We start from the raw sequence: 22,439 nt of genomic DNA on the forward strand, positions 1-22,439 counted from the left end.
GGGATGTGGGGACGGATGTGGGGGGGATGGATATGGGGGATCCCAGAGGGATGTGGGGGGATCCCAGGGGGATGTGGGAAGGATCCTGGGGGGATCCCGGGGGGATGTGGGGGAAATCCCTGGGGAATGTGGGGACGGATGTGGGGGGGATGGATATGGGGGATCCCAGAGGGATGTGGGGGGGATCCCGGGGGGATCCCGGAGGGATGTGGGGGGGATCCCGGGGGGATCCCGGAGGGATGTGGGGGGGATCCCAGGGGGATGCAGGGATGGATATGGGGGGACTGGATGCGGGATGGGGGATCCTGGCGGGAGCCGGATGCGGGAGGAATCCAGGATCGGGATGCGGGGGGGGGGGGGGCAGAGGCCGATGCCCCCCCCGGACCCCCCGACACGAGGTTGGGGGGGGGACACGACGGGGGGGGTCCCGATGTCCCCAAACGGGGCCGCAAAGGGGCGCGACGCCCCCCCCCCCCCCCCAAAATTCCCTTTCCCGTTTTTTTTTTACCTGGCGCTTCCCACGCTGGCACCTTCCCACGGAGGGGGGGGGCGGGAATTCCAACGGGAAAAACGGTGGAAAAAAAAAAAAAACAAGGGAGGGACGGGAATAAAAAGGCGAAAAAAGGAGGGAAAATGCCCCAATCCGGAGGGGAGCGGCCGCGCGTTTTCCAGCCGGTTGGAAAAGCCGGGAACACAGGAAGGGGCTGGAGCGGGAACGGGAAGGGGGGGGGGCCGCGCGCAGGAGCCGCCGCCGCTTTGTGGCCGCAGGTCCGTGTGTCCCCCCCCCCTTTATCCCGTGTCCCCCTTTATCCCGTGTGTCCCCCCTTTATCCATGTGTCCCCCGCCTTTATCCATGTGTCCCCCTTTATCCCGTGTCCCCCCCTTTATCCATGTGTCCCCCTTTATCCCGTGTCCCCCCCTTTATCCATGTGTCCCTCCCCCTTTATCCATGTGTCCCCCTTTATCCCGTGTCCCCCCCCTTTAACCGTGTGTCCCCCCCATCCGTGTTTTCCCCCCCTTTTATCCCGTGTGTCCCCCCCTTTATCCCTGTCCCCCCCTTATCCATGTCCCCCTCCCGCCTTATCCATGTCCCCCCCATCCATTTCCCCCCCCTTTATCCCTGTGTCCCCCCTTTATCCCTGTGTCCCCCCCCCTTTATCCCTGTTCCCCCCCCCCCCCGGGGAAGACCCAAAGGGAGGGAGAAATTTGGGGGGGGGGGGCGACCCCCATAGGGGGTAGGGGGGGTCAGGGAGCCCCATGGGGGGGCGGGAGATGGGGGGGATTTGGGGACCCCCCATTGGACCTGGGGGGGGTCAGGGAGCCCCATGGGGGGGTGGGAGATGGGGGGGGATTTGGGGACCCCCCTTTGGACCTGGGGGGGGTTGGGGAGCCCCATAGGGGGGTGGGAGATGGGGGGGATTTGGGGACCCCCCATTGGACCTGGGGGGGGTCAGGGAGCCCCATGGGGGGGTGGGAGATGGGGGGGATTTGGGGACCCCCCCATTGGACCTGGGGGGGGTCAGGGAGCCCCATGGGGGGGTGGGAGATGGGGGGGATTTGGGGACCCCCCCATTGGACCTGGGGGGGGTCAGGGAGCCCCATGGGGGGGTGGGAGATGGGGGGGATTTGGGGACCCCCCCATTGGACCTGGGGGGGGTCAGGGAGCCCCATTGGACCTGGGGGGGGTCAGGGAGCCCCATGGGGGGGTGGGAGATGGGGGGGGATTTGGGGACCCCCATGGGGGGGGTAGGAGATGGGGGGCGATTTGGGGACCCCCCATTGGACCTGGGGGGGGGATCAGGGAGCCCCATAGAGGGATGGGACCCTTGGGGGGGCGTCAGGTTTTGGGGTGTCCCCCATTGACCCCAGGGCACCCTGTGGGGGGGGGATGGCACCTCTGCCCCCCCCCCGGTGTCCCCTGTTGGGGACAGGGGACCCCGGGGGTGACGGAGGCTCCGTGGGTCCCGCAGGCGCCGGCCATGGAGCCGTGGGAGGCGCCGGAGCGGGAGCCGGAGCCGCTCTACGACGGGGACGACCGGGAGGACGGGGACACCCTGGTGACACTGGGTAAGTGACAGGGACCCGGAGGGGGGACAGGGAGCTGGGCCCCCCCGTGAGCGCCCGGGTTCCGTATTCCAGCCCCATCCGCCCTTGGGAAGAGCCCTGGGCCGCTCCAAGACTTGGGATGAGGCTGGAGGCTCCTTGGGGATCCAGCAGAGCTGGGTGGAGCCGGGTTCTCCATTCCGGGACTCCCATGAGTGCCCAGTTCCCATATTCCAGCCCCATCTGCCCATGGATCCGCCCAAGATTCGGGATGGGGCTGGAGGGGCCTTGGTTGACCATTGGGATCCAACAGAGCTGGATGGAGCTGGGTTCTCCATTCCGGGACGCCCATGAGCGCCCAGTTCCCATATTCCAGCCCCATCCATCCATGGGAAGAGCCCTGGGCCACTCCAAGACTTGGGATGAGGCATTGGGGTCCAGCAGAGCTGGATGGAGCTGGGTTCTCCATTCCGGGACTCCCGTGAACACCCAGTTCCCATATTCCAACCCCATCCATCCATGGGAGCCTTGGGAAGAGCCCTGGGATGAGGCCGAAGGCTCCTTAGTTGACCATTGGGATCCAACAGAGCCGGATGGAGCCGGGTTCTCCATTCCGGGACTCCCATGAGCGCCCAGTTCCCATATTCCAGCCCCATCCATCCATGGGAAGAGCCCTGGGCCACTCCAAGACTCAGGATGAGGCCAGAGGCACCTTGGGGATCCAACAGAACTGGATGGAGCCGGGTTCTCCATTCCGGGACTCCCATGAGCGCCCAGTTCCGATATTCCAGCCACATCCGTCCATGGGAGTCTTGGGAAGAGCCTTGGGCCCCTCCAAGACGTAAGATGAGGTTGGAAGCTCCTTGGTTGACCATTGGGATCCAGCAGAGCTGCATGGAGCCGGGTTCTCCATTCCGGGACTCCCGCAGGCGCCCAGCTCCCATATTCCAACCCCATCCATCCATGGGAGCCTTGGGAAGAGCCCTGGGATGAGGCTGGAGGCTCCTTGGTTGACCATGGGTATCCAACAGAGCTGGATGAAGCTGGGTTCTTCCCTCTGGGACTCCCATGAGCGCCCAGTTCCCATATTCCAGCCCCATCCATCCATGGGAAGAACCTTGGGCCCCTCCAAGACTCGGGATGAGACCGGAGGCTCCTTGGTTGACCATTGGGATCCAGGAGAGCTGGATGAAGCTGGATTCTTCCCTCTGGGACTCCTGCAAGTGCCCAGTTCCCATATTCCAGCCCCATCCACCCTTGGGAAGAGCCTTGGGAAGAGCCCTGGGCTCCAAGACTTGGGATGAGGCCAGAGGCACCTTGGGGATCCAGCAGAGCTGGATGGAGCCGGGTTCTCCATTCCGGGACTCCCATGAGCGCCCAGTTCCCATATTCCAGCCCTATCCATCCATGGGAGTCTTGGGAAGAGCCTTGGGCCCCTCCAAGACGTAGGATGAGGTTGGAAGCTCCTTGGTTGACCATGGGGATCCAATAGAGCTGGATGGAGCCGGGTTCTCCATTCCGGGACTCCCATGTGCGCCCAGTTCCCATATTCCAGCCCCATCCATCCATGGGAAGAGCCCTGGGATGAGGTTGGAGGCTCCTTGGTTGACCATTGGGATCCAGCAGAGCTGGATGGAGCCGGGTTCTCTGCTCCAGGAATCCCGCGAACTCCCAGTTCTCATATTCCTGCCCCATCCATCCATGGGAGTCTTGGGAAGAGCCTTGGGCCCCTCCAAGACGTAGGATGAGGTTGGAAGCTCCTTGGTTGACCATTGGGATCCAACAGAGCTCCCATCCCGCTCGGGCGGGCGCCCTGGGGCCGATTCCCATCCAAATTCCCCCCGTTTTCCGCAGCCGGCGACGGCTCCCCGAGCGACCGGGCCGGCCCCGCCACGATGCCGGATGAGGGGCAGAGCCCGTCGTGCGACGGGAGCCTCCGCTGGACCGTGGTGCAGCAGATCGACGCGCCGGCGCGGGCGGCGCGCCGCGGCGGCCGGGCCTTCCCCAACTTCAAGAGCATCATCGTGCTGCAGAAGAGCTACGAGTGCGGCGAGTGCGGCAAGAGCTTCAGCTGCAGCTCCCACTTCAGCAAGCACCGGCGCACGCACACGGGCGAGAAGCCCTTCGTGTGCGCCCACTGCGGCAAGAGCTTCAACGTGAGCTCCAACCTGTACCGGCACCAGCGGGCGCACGGCGCCGAGCGGCCCGGCCCGGCGGCGCGCCGCGAGCTGCCCTACAAGTGCGACGAGTGCGGCAAGAGCTTCCGCCGCAACACGGAGCTCGCGACGCACCGGCGGCTGCACACGGGGCGCCTGCCCTTCCAGTGCGGCCACTGCGGCAAGAGCTTCTCGTGGAGCTCCCACTTTGACCGGCACCAGCGCATCCACACGGGCGAGAAGCCCTACGAGTGCCCCGAGTGCGGCAAGTGCTTCAGCCGCAGCTCCCACCTGTACCGGCACCAGCGCACGCACGCCGGCGGCCGCTCCTACATCTGCACCTACTGCGGCCGCAGCTTCAACAGCACGCTGCATTTCGACCGGCACCAGCGCACGCACACGGGGCAGCGGCCCTACAAGTGCACGCTGTGCGGGAAGGGCTTCGGCGACGGCCCGGCGCTCGTCAAGCATCAACGGTTGCACTTGGGCGACGGGCCCTTCCGCTGCGACGAGTGCGGCAAGAGCTTCGGCGCGCTGCGCGCAGTACGCGCGGCACCGGCGCAGCCTGCACGGCGCCGCGGCCGGCGACAAGCCCTACCGCTGCGGCGACTGCGGCAAGAGCTTCTCGTGGAGCTCCCACTGGGAGCGCCACCAGCGCATCCACACGGGCGAGCGGCCCTACCAGTGCGGGGACTGCGGCAAGCGCTTCGGCCGGACCTCGCACCTCTACCGGCACCAGCGCACGCACGCCGGCGGGCAGCCCCACGTGTGCGCCCACTGCGGCAAGAGCTTCAACAGCACCCTGCATTTCCACAAGCACCAGCGGGCCCACGCCGGCGAGGGGCCCCGGCACGCGTGCGGCGACTGCGGCAAGGCCTTCGCCGACGGCGCCGCCTTGGCCAAGCACCGGCGCGCGCACGCCGGGGAGAAGCCCTTCCCCTGCCCGCGCTGCGGGCGCCGCTTCGGGGGCAGCTCCCACCTCTACCGGCACCTCCGGAGCCACGCGGAGGAGAAGCCGCTGGAGGAGCCGCCCGAGCCGGTGCCGTCGGATTGAGCCGCCCTGTGGAGGGGGGCCTGGAGCTGGGTTGACCTGTTCCCCGCAATGGGATTGGGTTGACCTGGTCTCCAGGGTGGGAGCCGGGTTGACCTGGTCTCTATAATGGGAAATTGGTTGACCCAGTCTCCCTGATGGGAAATGGGTTGACCTGGTCTCCATAATGGGAGCCGGGGTGACCTGGAGCGTCCATAGTGGGAAATGGGTTGACTTGGTCTCCAGAAGGAGAACCGGGTTGACTTGGTCTCCAGAAAGAGAACCAGGTTGACCTGGGCTCCAGAAGGAGAACCGGGTTGACTTGGTCTCCAGAAAGAGAACCGGGTTGACCTGGTCTCCATAATGGGAGCCAGGTTGACCTAGCGCGTCCATAATGGGAAATGGGTTGACTTGGTGTCCAGAAGGAGAACCGGGTTGACTTGGTCTCCAGAAGGAGAACCGGGTTGACCTGCTCTCCAGGATGGAAGCCGGCGCCCCGAGGCCACGGGGATGGGCGCAGTGGGGCTAACCCAGCCCATGTCATCCGATCCCGCCCCCGGGGACGTAGTTTTAGCGGGTAGATTAGGACGGTAGTTTAGCCAAGTGAGGAGAGCGGGATGGAGATGGGACCCGCGGAACGCCGCGGCCTTTTGCTGGGAAGAACAACAGGATGCGATGCTGCCCCGGGAATGGGAAGGATGGCTCGTCCCCCTCCATCAACCGTGGCAGCTACGGGGAAGAGCCTAGGGATGGGGAGCGCAGGAAAGTCGAGGGAGCGTTTGGGAATGGTGGGAAAAGGGGAGTCGAAGGCAGCGGATCGGATGGGGAGACGGCGGATAGGGGGATGCGGCGTTGCTCCCATCCCTGCGGCTCCGGGATGGAGACGCTCGGATGCGGGAGCAGCGCGGTGGGATGGACAGACGGATGGATGAGGAAAAGCCCTGGGAGAAGAGGGGAAGGGCAGTCCCGTTGCTCCGGCCCACGCCGGGAAAGGAGGATATTTGCCCCGCGAAGCAGCCCGGAAGAACGAGAAATGATGGATATTTAATCTATTTATTCTATTTATTCAGCGGGAGCCTCCGGCCACTCGGAGCGCCGTCTGGGGGCACCATTCCCGTTTCTCCATGGCCCGAGACCCTACGGAGAAACCCAAGGGAGACGGGGCCGGAGACGGAAGGAAATTCCCTACCCGAGCCAGGGCAAGGCAGGCGTCTCCCCATCCCGCAACAGGGATTTCCCAACATTCCCGGTGTCCCGCGGGTCTCCCGTGCGGGATCAACATCCGTGTGGGGCAGCAGGTCGAGCCGGGGCCGGTGGTCGGATCCATCTCCGTTCCAGATAAGCAGGAACCGTGTTTGTATTGTGAATAAAATAGAGCCTAGTGAGATTCCCGGCGTGTTCCATGTCTCCTTGGAATGTCCATGTCCCTTCATCCCGTGCCACCGTTGTCCCGTGGGAAGCCGACGCTTTTGCTGCGGATCTGCACAGGTTTGGTGGCCACCAAGAGTGGGTTTGGGTGACGTTCCCTGGGCCACTGCTCGTCCCCTCATCCGGGATGGGTCATGGATCCCTGCGAAGGGACTTTACCGGTGGCCTCCATCCACTGGGGACCTGCTGAGATGTCTCCAACGGGAACATCCCCAATAGGGAGTCCTTAGGAAAAGGCAAGTTTGAATCTCTGAGCCCAAATCACCCATTTCTTGCTCCTTGGTGGGTTCCAAAAGTTCTTGGGGAACCTTCTCCTCGGAGAACCTTCTCCTTGGAGAACCTCCTCCTGGGGAACCTCCTTGGGGAACCTCCTCCTTGGGGAACCTTCTCCCTGGGGAACCTCCTTGGGGACCCTCCTCCTTGGGGACCCTCCTCCTTGGGGACCCTCCTCCTTGGGGACCCTCCTTGGGGAACCTCCTCCTTGGAGACCCTCCTCCTTGGGGACCTTCTCCTTGGAGAACCTCCTCCTTGGAGAACCTCCTCCTTGGGAACCTCCTCCTTGGGAACCTCCTCCCTGGGGACCTCCTCCTTGGGGACCCTCCTCCTTGGAGACCCTCCTTGGGGACCCTCCTCCTTGGAGACCCTCCTCCTTGGGGACCTTCTCCTTGGAGACCCTCCTCCTTGGAGAACCTCCTCCTTGGGAACCTCCTCCTTGGGACCCTCCTCCCTGGGGACCCTCCTCTCTGGGGACCCTCCTCCTTGGGGAACCTCTTTGGAGAACCTCCTCCTTGGGGACCCTCCTTGGGACCCTCCTCCTTGGAGACCCTCCTCCTTGGAGACCCTTTTCCTGAGGTCCTCAATTCTTGACTATTGAAGCAATCCTTGGCTTTCTGCCACCGTGAACATCAGCAGCCCCACGCTCTGCTCCAGCTTGGCCGGGTCCCTGCACGGCCAATAACAGCTTGTTCCGGGTCAAGACAACCCTGGGGAGGCTCCTTTGGCATCTCCTTATCTCGTGTCTCTTCCCGGGAATTCTGGCATGGAAGGGGAGCCATGAGTCACTGGTGGGAGTTGGGTTGGGAGGTGCCTCCTCATTCTTTGGTGGGGTCATGGGCAGAGCAGCTGCTCTTGGCCTCCTCTCCGGCGCTCCGAGGAGGAGAAATGCTGGAAAACGCGGGCGCTTCCGAAGGACGGGACCACGGCATTCCCACCATGGGGTTGTCCTTGTGGGCCACCTACGGCATCGGTGACATCCAAGGCCATCGCGAGGGTCAAGGGAGGCCAGCACTGGTGGCACCTTCCCTATGCAACATGATGGAGAATCCCGTGCTGCTCCGGGAAATCGGAAAAGCCGGAGAGCCCCGGGATGGCCACCGGAATGGTTGGGTCCCCACAGTGTCCCCTTCGCTCCGGCCTCCTCCGTTGGCCTTTGGAGACACCCGAAACACCTCGGCCATCCCGGAACTCCCGATCCAGGGAATCCGACTCCCGGGAGCGAGTTGTCCCGTGTCTCTTCGTGCAATGATAATAATCCGGAACAAAAACAAACGAATCCGCCGTCTTGTTTCTCCCCGAGAAATCGGGATCTCCTCCAGGACAAAAATCATCATTTTTTCCCCTGAATTTCTCTGGAAATTCTTTGCGTTTCTTCTGAAAAATCCCCTCCGTTTTCCTGGCTTGCACCCAGGAGCGGGAAGGGGCGACGCCTGCATCCTTGAGGATGAGCTCCTGCCACTTCCATAGGGATGGGGGGTCCCATCCGGGTCCCCCGGGCGCTTCCAGCCTTTGGCTGAGGCCGGAGACCTCCTTGTGGGACTTCCCAGGGGCTCCGCTCCGAGTTCCGGACGCTGCAATTCCAGGCCAGCTCTTGGAGACCTCGGGAAGCGCCGGGTGGCCTTGTGCAATAGCTGGATTGGGCTTTGTTTTCCGGAGAAATCGGCATTCCCGGGAGATAAGAGCGAGCTCTTGGCTACGGGGCGGCAGATCGTATCGGAGCGGTGCGGAACCGACCTCCTCATCCCAAACTGCTCCGGATTATCCAGCGAGCAGGGACCCGGGACCTCCCTTGGCAAAGCCGGAGCTGGCGGCATCCGCAATTCCCGAGGAGCCTCCAGCTCTTCCCGACTCGCCCCTTGGCCCCATTCCCTGTCCATCCCCCCGGATGGGAGGCCAAGGCTACAAATAGTGCCCGGGAGCCGCTCCGATCCCGGCTCCGGCACCATGGAGCTGCTCCGCTTCCTGCTCTTCCTCTTTCCGGCGCCGGCGCTGGCCGCGGTCGGCTCCTTCGGCGACTGCGTCCACTTCTTCTACGGAGGCCAGGAGCCGCAGGGATTGGGAACGGGCACCCGGATCTGCCAACGGTACCGGGATGAGCCGCGATTCGCCACCCTGTACGACACCGAGCGCCTGGTGCCCCGTTGGGCCGCCTACACGTTGGGAATGGATCCGTGTCCGGGGCAGCCGGAACGTCGGAGCCGCTGGTTCGTGGAGCCCCAGGTGGGTGCCGGGTCCCTCCGTGGCGGATACAGGGAGCCGGAGCCGTTCCGAGGGGTCCAAGGGATGAGGGGACATGGGTCCTACTGCAAGGAGATGGATGGAGACCCGGGGATATCACAGAATCCTGGAATGGTTGAGGTTGGAAGGAGATCATCTAGTCCAACTCCCAAATTTGGGGATTTGCTATAAAAAGAAAGGTGGGGAGATGCCTACAGATGCCCGTTGGCCAACTGAAATATTTCCAGCTCTTCCCTGGTTTTCTTTACCTGGAGGAGCAGGAGGTTCTCCAAGGGGTCCAAGGGGATGAGGGGGCCGGGAGGGATGGATGGAGACCTTGGAGACCTGGGGATTGGCTGCCCCAAAGGAAAGATGGGGAGATGCTGAGCGCTCCGTGATGGAGCGCGTTGGCCAACCCCAAGATCTCCAGCTCTTCCCTGGCTTTCTTCACCTGGAGGAGCAGGAGGTTCTCCAAGGGATGAGAGGACCAGGTCTTGCTGCAAGGGGATGGATTGGGACACGGGAATGTCACAGAATCCCAGAAGGAAAGATGGGGAGATGCCGAGTGCTCCATGATGGAGCGTGTTGGCCAACCCCAAGATCTCCAGCTCTTCCCTGGCTTTCTTTACCTGGAGCAGCAGGAGGTTCTCCACGGGGTCCAAGGGATGAGGGGACACGGGTCCTGCTGCAAGGGGACCCCAGGAGGGATGGATGGAGACCTGGGGATTGGCTGCCCCAAAGGAAAGGCAGGGAGATGCCGAGTGCTCCGTGATGGAGCGTGTTGGCCAACCCCAAGATCTCCAGCTCTCCCTGGATCTCCCTGGCTTTCTTCACCTGGAGGAGCAGGAGGTTCTCCAAGGGGTCCAAGGGATGAGGGTCTTGCTGCAAGGGGATGGATTGGAACATGGGGATGTCATAGAATCCCAGAAGGAAAGATGGGGAGATGCCAACTGCTCCGTGATGGAGCGCGTTGGCCAACCCCAAGCTCTCCCTGGATCTCCCTGGCTTTCTTCACCTGGAGGAGCAGGAGGTTCTCCAAGGGGTCCAAGGGGATGAGGGGACTGGGAAGGATGGATGGAGACCTTGGAGACCTGGGGGAGGGATGGATGGAGACCTTGGAGACCTGGGGATTGGCTGCCCCAAAGGAAAGCTGGGGAGATGCCGAGCGCTCCGTGATGGAGCACGTTGGCCAACCCCAAGATCTCCAGCTCTTCCCTGGCTTTCTGTACCTGGAGCAGCAGGAGGTTGTCCAAGGGGATGAAGGGACACGGGTCCTGGTGCAAGGGAACCCCAGGAGAGTCTTGGGGATGGATGGAGACCTGGGGATTGGCTGCCCCAGAGGAAAGATGGGGAGATGCCGAGCGCTCCATGATGGGGCGCGTTGGCCAACCCCAAGCTCTCCAGCTCTTCCTGGATCTCCCTGGCTTTCTTCACCTGGAGGAGCAGGAGGTTCTCCAAGGGGTCCAAAGGGATGAGGGGACCAGGAGGGATGGATGGAGACCTTGGAGACCTGGGGGAGGGATGGATGGAGACCTTGGAGACCTGGGGATTGGCTGCCCCAAAGGAAAGATGGGGAGATGCCGAGCGCTCCATGACGGAGCGCGTTGGCCAACCCCAAGCTCTCCAGCTCTCCAGCGCCGCCGCGTCCCCGGAGATGTCCCCGGAGAGCGAATGCAGCTTGTGCGGCATCGAGGACGCCCCCGCGCAGGCCCTGAGCGGCCACTACGAGGACACGGCCTTCGCGCGGGGCCAACTCAACCCCGGCGGCCACCACTGCGGCGAGGACCGCGCGGCCACCTTCACCCTCACCAACGCGGTGCCCTTGGAGCCCTGTTTCGCCCAGGGGCCCTGGCGGGCGCTGCAACGGGCGCTACGGGACCAGCTCCGCGTCTCTTGCGCCGCGGCCGACGGCGCCGTCGCCTACGTGGTCACCGGGGCCACCCCGGGCGCCCGGAGCATCCCCGAGGATGAGGATGACGAAAGCGACCGCGAACGGCCCCCGGGTCGCGTCGCGGTGCCGCGGCACCTCTGGACGGCCGCGTGTTGCCGGCGCGCCGAGCCGGCCGGGAGCTTCTCCGTGGCTTTCCTGGCGGAAAACGCGGCCGACGCCGGGATCCAGGTGTTATCCGTGCGGAAGCTGGAGGAGAAGCTCGCGGAGATCCACGGCGCCGCCGGGACCGTCGCCGTCTTCGCCGCCGGCTGCGCCGCGCGGGGCCCCGGCGCCCGGGACGTCGTCGCGGCCGTGCGGAGGGCGCTGGAGCCTTCGGCCTCGGCGCACGGGGAGGAAGAGCTGGAAGTGGGAATCTCCTTGAGCTTCCCGTCCTTGGCCGCGTGGCACCGGCGCTTTTCCGAGCTGTACCGGGAAGGCGCCCTCACGTGCCCGCTGGAGCCGTCGGAACGCGGCGCTCCGGCGCGCTGCGTCCTCCGGGATCAGAAGCACCTTCCCGGTTCCGCCATCGCGGCCGAGGGTTGGCCCTGCGACGGGCTCCCATGCGGCTCCTGGGATGATCCGGGATCTTCCCGTTGGTGCTACACGGCCGAGCGGAAGGACGGGAGCCGCGTCCCGTGTTGCCGCGATCCGTGCGGCGCCGAGGCCGGGGAATCTCGGTACACGTGTGAGCGCGGCGACGGGAAGCGCGGGCCGTGCTCGCCGCAGTACTCGGCCGTGACCGTGCGGGGCCGGCCGTGCCGGGACGATTTTCCATGCGGGATCTATGGAGAGGGATATTTCTGGTGCTACACGGATCGCGATGGATCCTGGGATTATTGCTGCGCTCCCCATCACTACTGCGGCGAGCACGGATACGAATATTCCTGGTGCTACGTGGGCCGCGACGGCGGCAGCTGGAAGTATTGCAATTCCTGAGGATGGGAATGGCCTGCGGAGCCGTGCCCGGGAATGGCTTGCTGCATGCTGGACGCCGGGAATGGCCATGAATGGGAATTCCTTGTATGGGAATCGCTTGCATGATTCCTGGACCTGGGAATTGCTCGCACAATGCTGGTGCCAGGGAATTCCCTGCACTATTCCTATGCCTGGGAATTGCTTGCACTATTCTTATGCCTGGGAATTGCTTGCATGATGCTGGTGCAGGGGAATTCCCTGGGATTCCTTACACTATTCCTATGCAAAGGAATTGCTTGCACTATTCCTATGCCTGGGAATTGCTTGCACGATGCTGGTGCCAGGGAATTCCTTGGGATTCATTGCACTATTCCTATGCAAGGGAATTGCTTGCACTATTCCTATGCCTGGGAATTGCTCGCATGATGCTGGTGCCGGGGAATTCCTTGGGATTCCTTGCACTATTCCTATGCCTGGGAATTCCTTGCACTATTCCTATGCAAAGGAATTGCTTGCACTATTCCTATGCCTGGGAATTGCTTGCATGATGCTGGTGCGGGGGAATTCCCTGGGATTCCTTGCACTATTCCTATGCCTGGGAATTGCTCGCATGATGCTGGTGCCAGGGAATTCCTTGGGATTCCTCGCACTGTTCCTATGCCTGGGAATTGCTTGCACTATTCCTATGCCTGGGAATTGCTCACACAATGCTGGTGCCAGGGAATTCCTTGCATCCCTGTTCCTGCAGTCCTTGCAGGAAGCCGGTTTCTGGGAATTCCCATGCCTGGGAATCACATGCCCACACTTGTACTCCCACACATGCGAATAAACTCATGGCTTCAGGCAAGTCTCCGACTCCTGCTTTTATTTTTCCACCTTGGAAAAGCGGGATCCGCCAGAAACCACAGCTGGGAGCAATGGAGATCCCTGCAAGCTGCTCCCGGTTATCCCATCATGATTCCCAGCTGGGATCTCATTAGCGCCGGGGGATCCCGTCGGGATCCATTGGGGGAAATGGGATCCAGGGGGGAAAAGGGGGAGATTCTCCAGGGTCTAATACGAGGGTTGAGCCGCGGCGGGGCGGGAACCGCATGGAAGGAGGAGGAGGAGGAGGAGGAGGAAGAGGGGGAGGAGGAAGAGGGGGAGGAGGAAGAGGGGGAGGAGGAAGAGGGGGAGGAGGAGGAGGCGACTCCACTGTATCCGGGTCACGAGCGGAGCCGCCTCCACCGGGACCGGGACCGGGACCGGACCGGGACCGGAGCGCGGCCGGCGGCGCCCGCAGGTACCGACGGTCCGGGCTGCCTATCCCGGGAATGCGGGGGGGTATCCCGGGAATGTTGGGGGGGGGGGATCGGGGAGGGGGTGTGTGCGATGGTTGGGATGCCGGAAAAGCGGGATGTGCGGCTAGGAGCACCCTATGGAATGGGGCACCCCGCTCCGTGCATGGAATGTGCGGCCAGGAGCACCCTATGGAATGGGGCACCCCGCTCCGTGCACGGGATGTGCGGCCGGAAGCACCCTATGGAATTGGGCACCCTGCTCCGTGTATGGGATGTGTGGCTAGGAGCACCCTATGGAATGGGGCATCCCGCTCCGTGTATGGGATGTGCGGCCAGGAGCACCCTATGGAATTGGGCACCCCGCTCCGTGTATGGGATGTGTGGATAGGAGCACCCTATGGAATTGGGCACCCAGCTCCGTGTATGGGATGTGTGGATAGGAGGACCCTATGGAATGGGGCACCCCGCTCCGTGTATGGGATGTGTGGCTAGGAGCACCCTATGGAATTGGGCTCCCTGCTCCATGCACAGCACCTGGTGCTCCGGGTATCCCGGGGATCCCGGCCCCCAGCTCCGGGTATCCCAGAGATCCAGGCACCTAGCTCCGGGTATCCCAGATATCCAAGCACGCAACTCCCGGTATCCTGGGGATTCAGGCACCCAGCTCCCAGTATTCCAGAGATCCAGGCACCCAGCTCTGGGTATCCCAGAGATCCAGGCACCCAGTCCTGGTTATCCCGGGGATCCCGGCCCCCAGCTCCGGGTATCCCGGGGATCCCGGCCCCCAGCTCCCGTCATCCCAGAGATCCAAGCACCCAGCTCCGGGTATCCCAGAGATCCAGGCACCCACACGGATGCCGCCAGCTCTCCATCCTTATGGGCGCTTATGGGACCGGGGGCTGCTCCGGCTTTTCCAGGGGCCGGTGACATCGGAGCGTCGGCCGAGGGCGACGTCTCGCTCCGGAACCGCCGTTCCCGCCTTTCCCGGGACACGATGCAGGAGAACTACGAGAACGTCATTTCCCTGGGTGAGCCAAGGCGGAGACGATCCTGGGATACCAGCATTCCCCGTCCCCCTTTCCCACTGCTCCGTAGCTTGGGATTCCCAGATCCTTAGGGTGCCGGGATGGGATAAAACCCATCTCCGTTGCCATTCCTTAACCTGGGTGGAAACTGCCGAGCTTCCCGGCACATCCGCAGTCGCCTTTTTTTCCGGCTGGGAAATGCAATTCCCTGCCCTGGAGCTGGGAGGACTCCCCCTCTCCGAAGGGGCCTCGGAGCGGATTCCAAGCCCAGCTGCTTCTCATTAAACCCACATTCCCGGCCGGGTGGGAAACCCAGGGGCCCCTCGGAAGGTCGCGGCCGCTCAGCTCCGGCGGGAAGGATTCCCGGCCCTTGGTGCGGGGGGGAGGATCCCATCCCTTTGGGAATTGGGTGGGGGGGCTCGGATCCTCATCCCGCTCCGTGTATCCCGCAGCCGAGGAGATCGCCATCAGCTGGCCCCGGATCACGGCTTTCGCCGAGTCGCACCGCCGGAGGGGAATGGTGGCCGGTGAGCGGAATGGGAATGGGAATGGGGGGCGGAATTCCGGCCGGCTCCGGGTCCCAACGTATCCCAAAGAGGCAGCCGGGAGCAGGCGCTGAGGCTTGGAGATGGGGATGGCCATGGGAATGGCCATGGGGATGGCAATGGGATGGGGATGGCAATGGGATGGGGATGAGGATGGCCATGGGAATGGGGATGGGATGGAGATGGCAATGGGATGAGGATGGGGATGACCATGGAGATGGGAATGGCAGTGGGATGAGGATGGGGATGGCCATGGGAATGGGGATGGGATGGAGATGGCAATGGGATGAGGATGGATATTGCCATGGAGATGGGAATGGCAATGAGATGAGGATGGGGATGGCCATGGGAATGGGGATGGAGACGGGGATGGCCATGGAGATGGGGATGGTGATAGGGATGGAGTTGGCCGTGGAGATGACGATGACCATGGGGATGGCCATGGAGATGACGATGGGATGAGGATAGGGATGGGGATGGCCATGGAGATGATGATGACCATGGGGATGGAGATGGCAGTGGGGTGAGGATAGGGATGGGGATGGCCATGGAGATGATGATGACCATGGGGATGGCCATGGAGATGGCAATGGAATGAGGATAGGGATGGGGATGGCCATGGAGATGACGATGACCATGGGAATGGAGATGGCAGTGGGGTGAGGATAGGGATGGGGATGGCCATGGAGATGATGATGACCATGGGGATGGCCATGGAGATGGCAATGGAATGAGGATAGGGATGGGGATGGCCATGGAGAAGACGATGACCATGGGAACGGAGATGACAGTGGGATGAGGATGGAGATGACCATGGGAATGCAGATGGGGATGGAGATGTCCTTGGCTGTGAGGATGGAGATGGGTATGAAGAGGCTGATGAAGACGGCAAAGGGGATGAAGATGAGGAGCATCCGTAGACATATCCGGAATGGATCCTGGGCTTCCGCAGGAGCTGGCGGGTCCTCCAACAGCTCCGTCCCCGTTGTCCCTGCAGGCGCCGAGGCGGAGTGCGAGCCGAGCCCGCTGGAGCCGCCGGCGCCGCCGAGCGCGGCCGGAGCCGGCGAGGCCGCCGGGATGAATCCCGACCTCCGGCGCCAGCTGGGATTCATCCTGCAGACGGCCGGGCGCAGCCAGGTGGAGAAGATGCTGCGGGAGCTGGTCCGGGAGCAGGGCCAGGAGGGCCGGCGCCGGGGACGCAAGGCGGCGGATGCAGGTGATGGCGACGCGGCCGGGATGCGGGATGCTCCATGCGGGTGCCCGTGGGATGCTCCATGCGGGTGCCCGTGGGATGCTCCATGCGGGTGCCCATGGACTGCTCCATGTGGATGCCCATGGGATGCTCCATGTGGATGCTCCATGTGGATGCCCGAGGGCTGCTCCATGTGGATACCCGTGGGATGCTCCATGCGGATGCCCATGGACTGCTCCACGTGGATACCCATGGGATGCTCCGTGTGGGTGCACATAGAGTACTCCCTGTGGATGCCCATGGGCTGCCCCATGTAGGTGCCCATGGGATGTTCCACGTGGATGCTCCATGTGGGTGCCCATGGGATGCTCCATGTAGGTGCCCATGGGATGTTCCACGTGGATGCTCCATGCAGGTGCACATGGGATGCTCCATGCGGATGCCCATGGGATGCTCCGTGTGGGTGCACATAGACTACTCCATGTGGATGCCCATGAGATGCTCCATGTAGGTGCCCATGGGATGCTCCACGTGGATGCTCCATGCGGGTGCCCATGGGATGCTCCATGTGGATGCTCATGGGATGCTCCATGTGGATACCCGTGGGATGCTCCATGGGGATGCTCCATGTGGATGCCTATGGGATGCTCCATATGGGTGCACATGGGATGCTCCATGCGGATGCCCATGGACTGCTCCACGTGGATACCCATGGGATGCTCCGTGTGGGTGCACATAGACTACTCCCTGTGGATACCCATGGGCTGCTCCCTGTGGATGCCCATGGGCTGCCCCATGTAGGTGCCCATGGGATGTTCCACGTGGATGCTCCATGTGGATGCCCATGGGATGCTCCATGTGGATGCCCATGGGATGCTCCATGTGGGTGCCCATGGGATGTTCCACGTGGATGCTCCATGTGGGTACCCATGGGATGCTCCATGTGGATGCCCATGGGATGCTCCATGTGGGTGCCCATGGGATGTTCCACGTGGATGCTCCATGCGGGTGCACATGGGATGCTCCATGTGGATGCCCATGAGATGCTCCATGTAGGTGCCCATGGGATGTTCCACGTGGATGCTCCGTGTGGATGCCCATGGGATGCTCCGTGTGGATGCCCATGGGATGCTCCATGTAGGTGCCCATGGGATGTTCCACATGGATGCTCCGTGTGGATGCCCATGGGATGCTCCGTGTGGATGCCTGAGGGCTGCTCCATGGGGATGCTCCATAGGGGTGCACATGGGCTGCTCCATGTGGATGCCCATGGGATGCTCCACAAGGATGTGCATGGGATGCTCCATGTAGGTGCCCACGGGCTGGTCCATGTGGATGCCCATGGGATGCTCCATACGGGTGCACACGGGATGCTCCATGTGGATGCCCATGGGATGCTCCATACGGGCTCACATGGGCTGCTCCATCTGGATGCCCGAGGGCTGCTCCATTTGGATGCCCATGGGATGCTCCATGTGGATGCCCATGGGATCCTTTGGGATGGACATGGAGCCGGGATACGCTTCCTTCCTCCCCATCAACGCCCTTTTCAACCTATCACAGGCGACGGGGCGGCCAGCGAGGAGGAGGAGGATGAAGATGCCGAGGAGGCCGAATCGGCCGCCCCGGACAAAGCGGCATCTCCGGCGTCGGCCGATGCGGATCCGGGTCCCCGTCGGCGCCGGAGCCCCCCGTTCCCGGCGGGCGCCCGGAAGGGCCCCGGGATCCCGGCGTGCTCTGCGTGCGGCCCCGGGCGGCCGGCGGCTCCGGAGAAGCCGTCGGCGTGTGGCGAGTGCGGCCGGCGCTTCCGGCAGCGCCCGGTGCTTCCGAAGGGCCGCCGGGCGCCGGGGCCCGAGCGGCCGCACCGGTGCGTGGAGTGCGGGAAGAGCTTCAGCCGCGGCTCCAACCTCACGCAGCACCGGCGCATCCATACGGGAGAGCGGCCCTTCGGCTGCGGCGCCTGCGGGAAGAGCTTCATCCAGAAATCCGACCTGGAGCGGCACCGGCGCATCCATACGGGCGAGCGGCCCTACGGATGCTCCCAGTGCGGGAAGAGCTTCAGCGTGAGCTCCCACTTGGAGCGGCACCGGCGCACGCACGGGGGCGGCTCGACGGCGGCGCCGCCGGCCGCTCCGAAGGCTCCGGCGGCGCCGGCGCATCCGTGCCCGGAATGCGGGAAGTGCTTCGCGCAGCGGGCGGCGCTGGCCAAGCACCGCAAGACGCACACGGGCGAGCGGCCGCACCGGTGCGTGGAATGCGGGAAGAGCTTCAGCCGCAGCTCCAACCTGGCGCAGCACCGGCGCATCCATACGGGAGAGCGGCCCTTCGGCTGCGGCGCCTGCGGGAAGCGCTTCATCCAGCGCTCCGACCTGGAGCGGCACCGGCGCATCCACACGGGCGAGCGGCCCTACGGATGCGGCGAGTGCGGGAAGCGCTTCAGCGTCAGCTCCCACTTGGAGCGGCACCGCAAGGTCCATGTCGGAGCAGCCGGAGCGGCGTGCCGCTGCTCCCAGCTCCCATCGGGATGCGCCGGGATGAGCCGCTGCTCCGAGCGCGGCCGCAAGTGCCGGGCGCCGCGGGGCCGCGCGCGCGCCGCGCCGTGCCCGGATTGCGGGAAGGACGAGGCGGCTCCGGCGGCGGCTCCGGCGCCTCCGGAGAAGCCCTACAAGTGCGTGGAGTGCGGGAAGGGCTTCGGGCAGCGCTCGGCGCTCGTCAAGCACCGGCGCATCCACACGGGCGAGAAGCCGTACGCGTGCGGCGACTGCGGCAAGGGCTTCATCCAGAAGTCGGACCTCACCATCCACCGGCGCATGCACACGGGGGAGAAGCCGTACGCGTGCGGCGAGTGCGGCAAGCGCTTCAGCGTGAGCTCCAACCTGCTCACGCACCGGCGCACGCACCTGGGCGAGAAGCCCTACGGCTGCGGCGAGTGCGGGAAGAGCTTCATCCAGCGCTCCGAGCTCACCATCCACCGGCGCGTGCACACGGGCGAGAAGCCCTACGAGTGCGGCCAGTGCGGCAAGCGCTTCAGCCGCAGCTCCCACCTCAACCGGCACCGGCGCACGCACGGGGCCGCCGGAGCCGCCGCCGGAGCCGCCGCCGGAGCCGCCGCGGGGCCCTTGGCGGGCGCCCCCCTGGAGCTGCCCTGGGCGCTCTCCTTCCCGGCTCGCGCCTTCCCGCACGGAGCCTTCGCGCCGGCCGCCGCCGCCGCCGCCGGGCCCTCCGTGGGCAACTAGGACGGGGCCGCTGCGATCTGGGCGCTCCGGACACTTGGGATGCTCCAGACATTTGGGATGCACCGGACACTTGAGGTGCTCTGAGCAGTTGAGGTGCTCCAGGCACTTGGGATGCTCCAGACACTCGAGGTGCTCCAGATACTCAAGACGCTATGAACGCTCGGGATGCTCCGGACACTCAAGATGCTCCAGACATTCGGGATGCTCCAGACACTCAAGATCCTCTACACACTCGGGATGCTCCGGGCACTCGGGATGCTCCGGATGCTCAGGGTGCCCCCATTGCGGCAAGCGCTTCAGCGTGAGCTCCAACCTCATCAAGCACCGGCGCATCCACCTGGGCGAGAAGCCCTACGGCTGCGGCGAGTGCGGGAAGAGCTTCATCCAGCGCTCCGAGCTCACCATCCACCGGCGCGTGCACACGGGCGAGAAGCCCTACGAGTGCGGCCAGTGCGGCAAGCGCTTCAGCCGCAGCTCCCACCTCAACCGGCACCGGCGCACGCACGGGGCCGCCGGAGCCGCCGCCGGAGCCGCCGCCGGAGCCGCCGCGGGGCCCTTGGCGGGCGCCCCCCTGGAGCTGCCCTGGGCGCTCTCCTTCCCGGCTCGCGCCTTCCCGCACGGAGCCTTCGCGCCGGCCGCCGCCGCCGCCGGGCCCTCCGTGGGCAACTAGGACGGGGCCACTGCGGGGCCGCCGCGATCCGGGCGCTCTGGACGCTTGGGATGCTCCAGGCACCTGAGGTGCTCCAGACACTCCGATGCTCCAAACACTCGAGATGCTGCGGACACTTGAGGTGCTCTGAGCACTTGAGGTGCTCCAGACTCGGGATGCTCCAAGCACTCAAGGCGCTCGGGACACTCGGGATGCTCCAGACACTTGAGGTGCTCCAGACACTTGGGATGCTCCAGGCACTCAAGGTGCTCGGGACACTTGGGATGCTCCAGACACTTGGGATGCTCCACACACTCGAGGTGCTCCAGATACTCAAGATGCTCCGGATCCAGACACTCAAGATGCTCCGGACACTCAAGATGCTCCACACACTCGGGATGCTCCGAACACTCGGAGTGCTCCAGGCACTCAAGATGCTCTGAACACTCGGGATGCTCCAGGCACTTGAGGTGCTCCAGGCACTCAGGATGCTCCGGACACTTGGAATGCTCTGGACACTCGGGATGCTCCGGACGCTTTGAATGCTCCAGGCACTTGAGGTGCTCTGAGCACTTGAGGTGCTCCAGACACTTGGGATGCTCCAGGCACTCAAGGTGCTCGGGACACTTGGGATGCTCCAGACACTTGGGATGTTCCACACACTCGAGGTGCTCCAGATACTCAAGATGCTCCGGATCCGGACACTCGGGATGCTCCGGACACTCGGGATGCTCCAGACACTTGAGGTGCTCTGGACATTTGGGATGCTCCGAGCACTTGAGGTGCTCCAGGCACTCAGGACGCCCATACACTCAAGATGCTCCGGACGCTCGGGATGCTCCGGACGCTCGGGATGCTCCGGGCACTCAAGGTGCTCCGGGCACTCGGGACGCTCCGGACACTCGGGACGCTCCGGACACTCAGGGTGCTCTGGACGCTCAGGATTCTCCGGACACTCGGGATGCTCCAGACACTCTGGTTCCTCTAGGTGCTACAAATACTGAGGATGCTCCGGGTGCTCCTGATGCCCCTGGTGCTTCCCGTGCTCTGGATGCTCCACGTGCTCCAGGTCCTCCTGATGCTCCCAATGTTCTGGATGCTCCAGGTGCTCCAGGTACTCCAGATGCTCCAGGTCCTCCTGATGCTCCCAATGTTCCGGATGCTCCAGGTGCTCCGAGTATTCCGGATGCTCCAGATGCTTGGGATGCTCTTGATGCTCAGGATGCTCCACGTGCCCGGGATGCTCTGGATGCTCCGGACACTCGGGATGCTCCAGGTGCTCCATGTGCTCGGGATGCTCTAGATGCTCCGGACACTCAGGATGCTCCAGATCCTGCAGATACTCCTGATGCTCGGGATGCTCCAGGTGCTCCGGATACTCGGGATGCTCCATGTGCTCTGGATGCTCCAGATCCTGCAGATGCTCCTGATGCTCCATGTGCTCGGGATGCTCCATGTGCTCCACATGCCAAGGATGCTCCGGCTGCTCCGATCCATCCCTGCATCCCGGACACTTCCATTTTCCCGCATTCCGTTTAATGCAGCTGGGAAAAGGAGCAGGCAGGGAGCAACATTCCCCCCTGCATCCCACATCCCTCCTTGCAAAACTCAAAAAGGCTTTTAAATATTTTTTAAGTTTTTGAAGTATTTTTCCATTTTTAAGTATTTTTTTTATTTTAAAGTGTTTTTTTTTCCTTTTTAAAAGTATTTTTTTACAGTTCTTGCTTTTTTTTTAAAGGATTTTCTTTTCCATGTGTCCGTCCTCCCCCTGCGATGCTCCCATGGGATTTTCCCTCCCAGGAAGTGCCGACTCCACAATTTTCCCATTTTTGGGAGCAGGGAAAACTCCCATTTTTGCAGGTAGATATTCCCTATTAGAAGGGAATAGGGAATTTTTGAGGGGAGATTTCGCGGCCTCCCCATTCCCTGGTTATTGGGAGCGGATGGAGGCAGCTCATTCCCATCTGGGATCAATGGAAGATGATTATTCCCAGATTTCTTTTTCTTTTTTTAATAATTTTGATATAATTTCCCCCTTTTATTATGATTTTGCAGCCCTGTGAATAGCCTGGTTGTAGCTGTAGCTTTTTGTAAATACTATATAAATATTCCAACACTTTTAACCCGTTTTTTTGGAAAATGCCCCATTCTGGGAAAATGCCGGAGCGGCAAAGCCGGATCCGGACCCGGCAGCTGCCGATATCCAAAGAAATTCCCCCCATTCCCACTCTGGATTCCCATCTAGAGCGGATTCTGTTTGCGCCGCAGCGGGGAGAAATCCCTTGGGAATCCAGGATTTTGGGTCTGTGTTTCCTTGTCAGGCAGTGGATATGGGACTTTTTTAGGGAAAAAAAGACCAAAAAATCAAGAAAGCAAAAAAATACAGGAAAAAAAGGAGCCTAAATATGTAAAAATGAGGGTTTAACCCCAATCTGGGATTGTGCCGAGGAGGTTTCCATGCGGGAAAAAAATCCCACTCGATGCTCCAGGGTCCTGGAGCATCTTCGGTCCTTGAAA

General features: G+C 63.0%; 1 protein-coding gene across 1 annotated transcript; it reads left to right on the top strand.

Moving 5' to 3' along the window:
- The first annotated feature begins 1,979 nt into the window (after positions 1 to 1,979).
- On the top strand, positions 1,980 to 19,943 carry LOC148590191 (uncharacterized). The gene is given in 10 exon segments (XM_088539375.1): positions 1,980 to 2,067; positions 3,898 to 4,727; positions 4,729 to 5,238; positions 8,590 to 9,153; positions 10,778 to 12,005; positions 14,193 to 14,303; positions 14,753 to 14,827; positions 15,843 to 16,061; positions 17,601 to 19,109; positions 19,531 to 19,943. Coding segments are annotated over 10 exon segments (5,547 nt in total).
- Positions 19,944 to 22,439: the final 2,496 nt, after the last annotated feature.

Source organism: Tinamus guttatus, unplaced genomic scaffold, assembly GCF_059628265.1.
Source record: "Tinamus guttatus ecotype Peru unplaced genomic scaffold, ASM5962826v1 Tinamus_guttatus_pri_ptg001614l, whole genome shotgun sequence".
Taxonomy (NCBI): Eukaryota; Metazoa; Chordata; class Aves; order Tinamiformes; family Tinamidae; genus Tinamus; species Tinamus guttatus.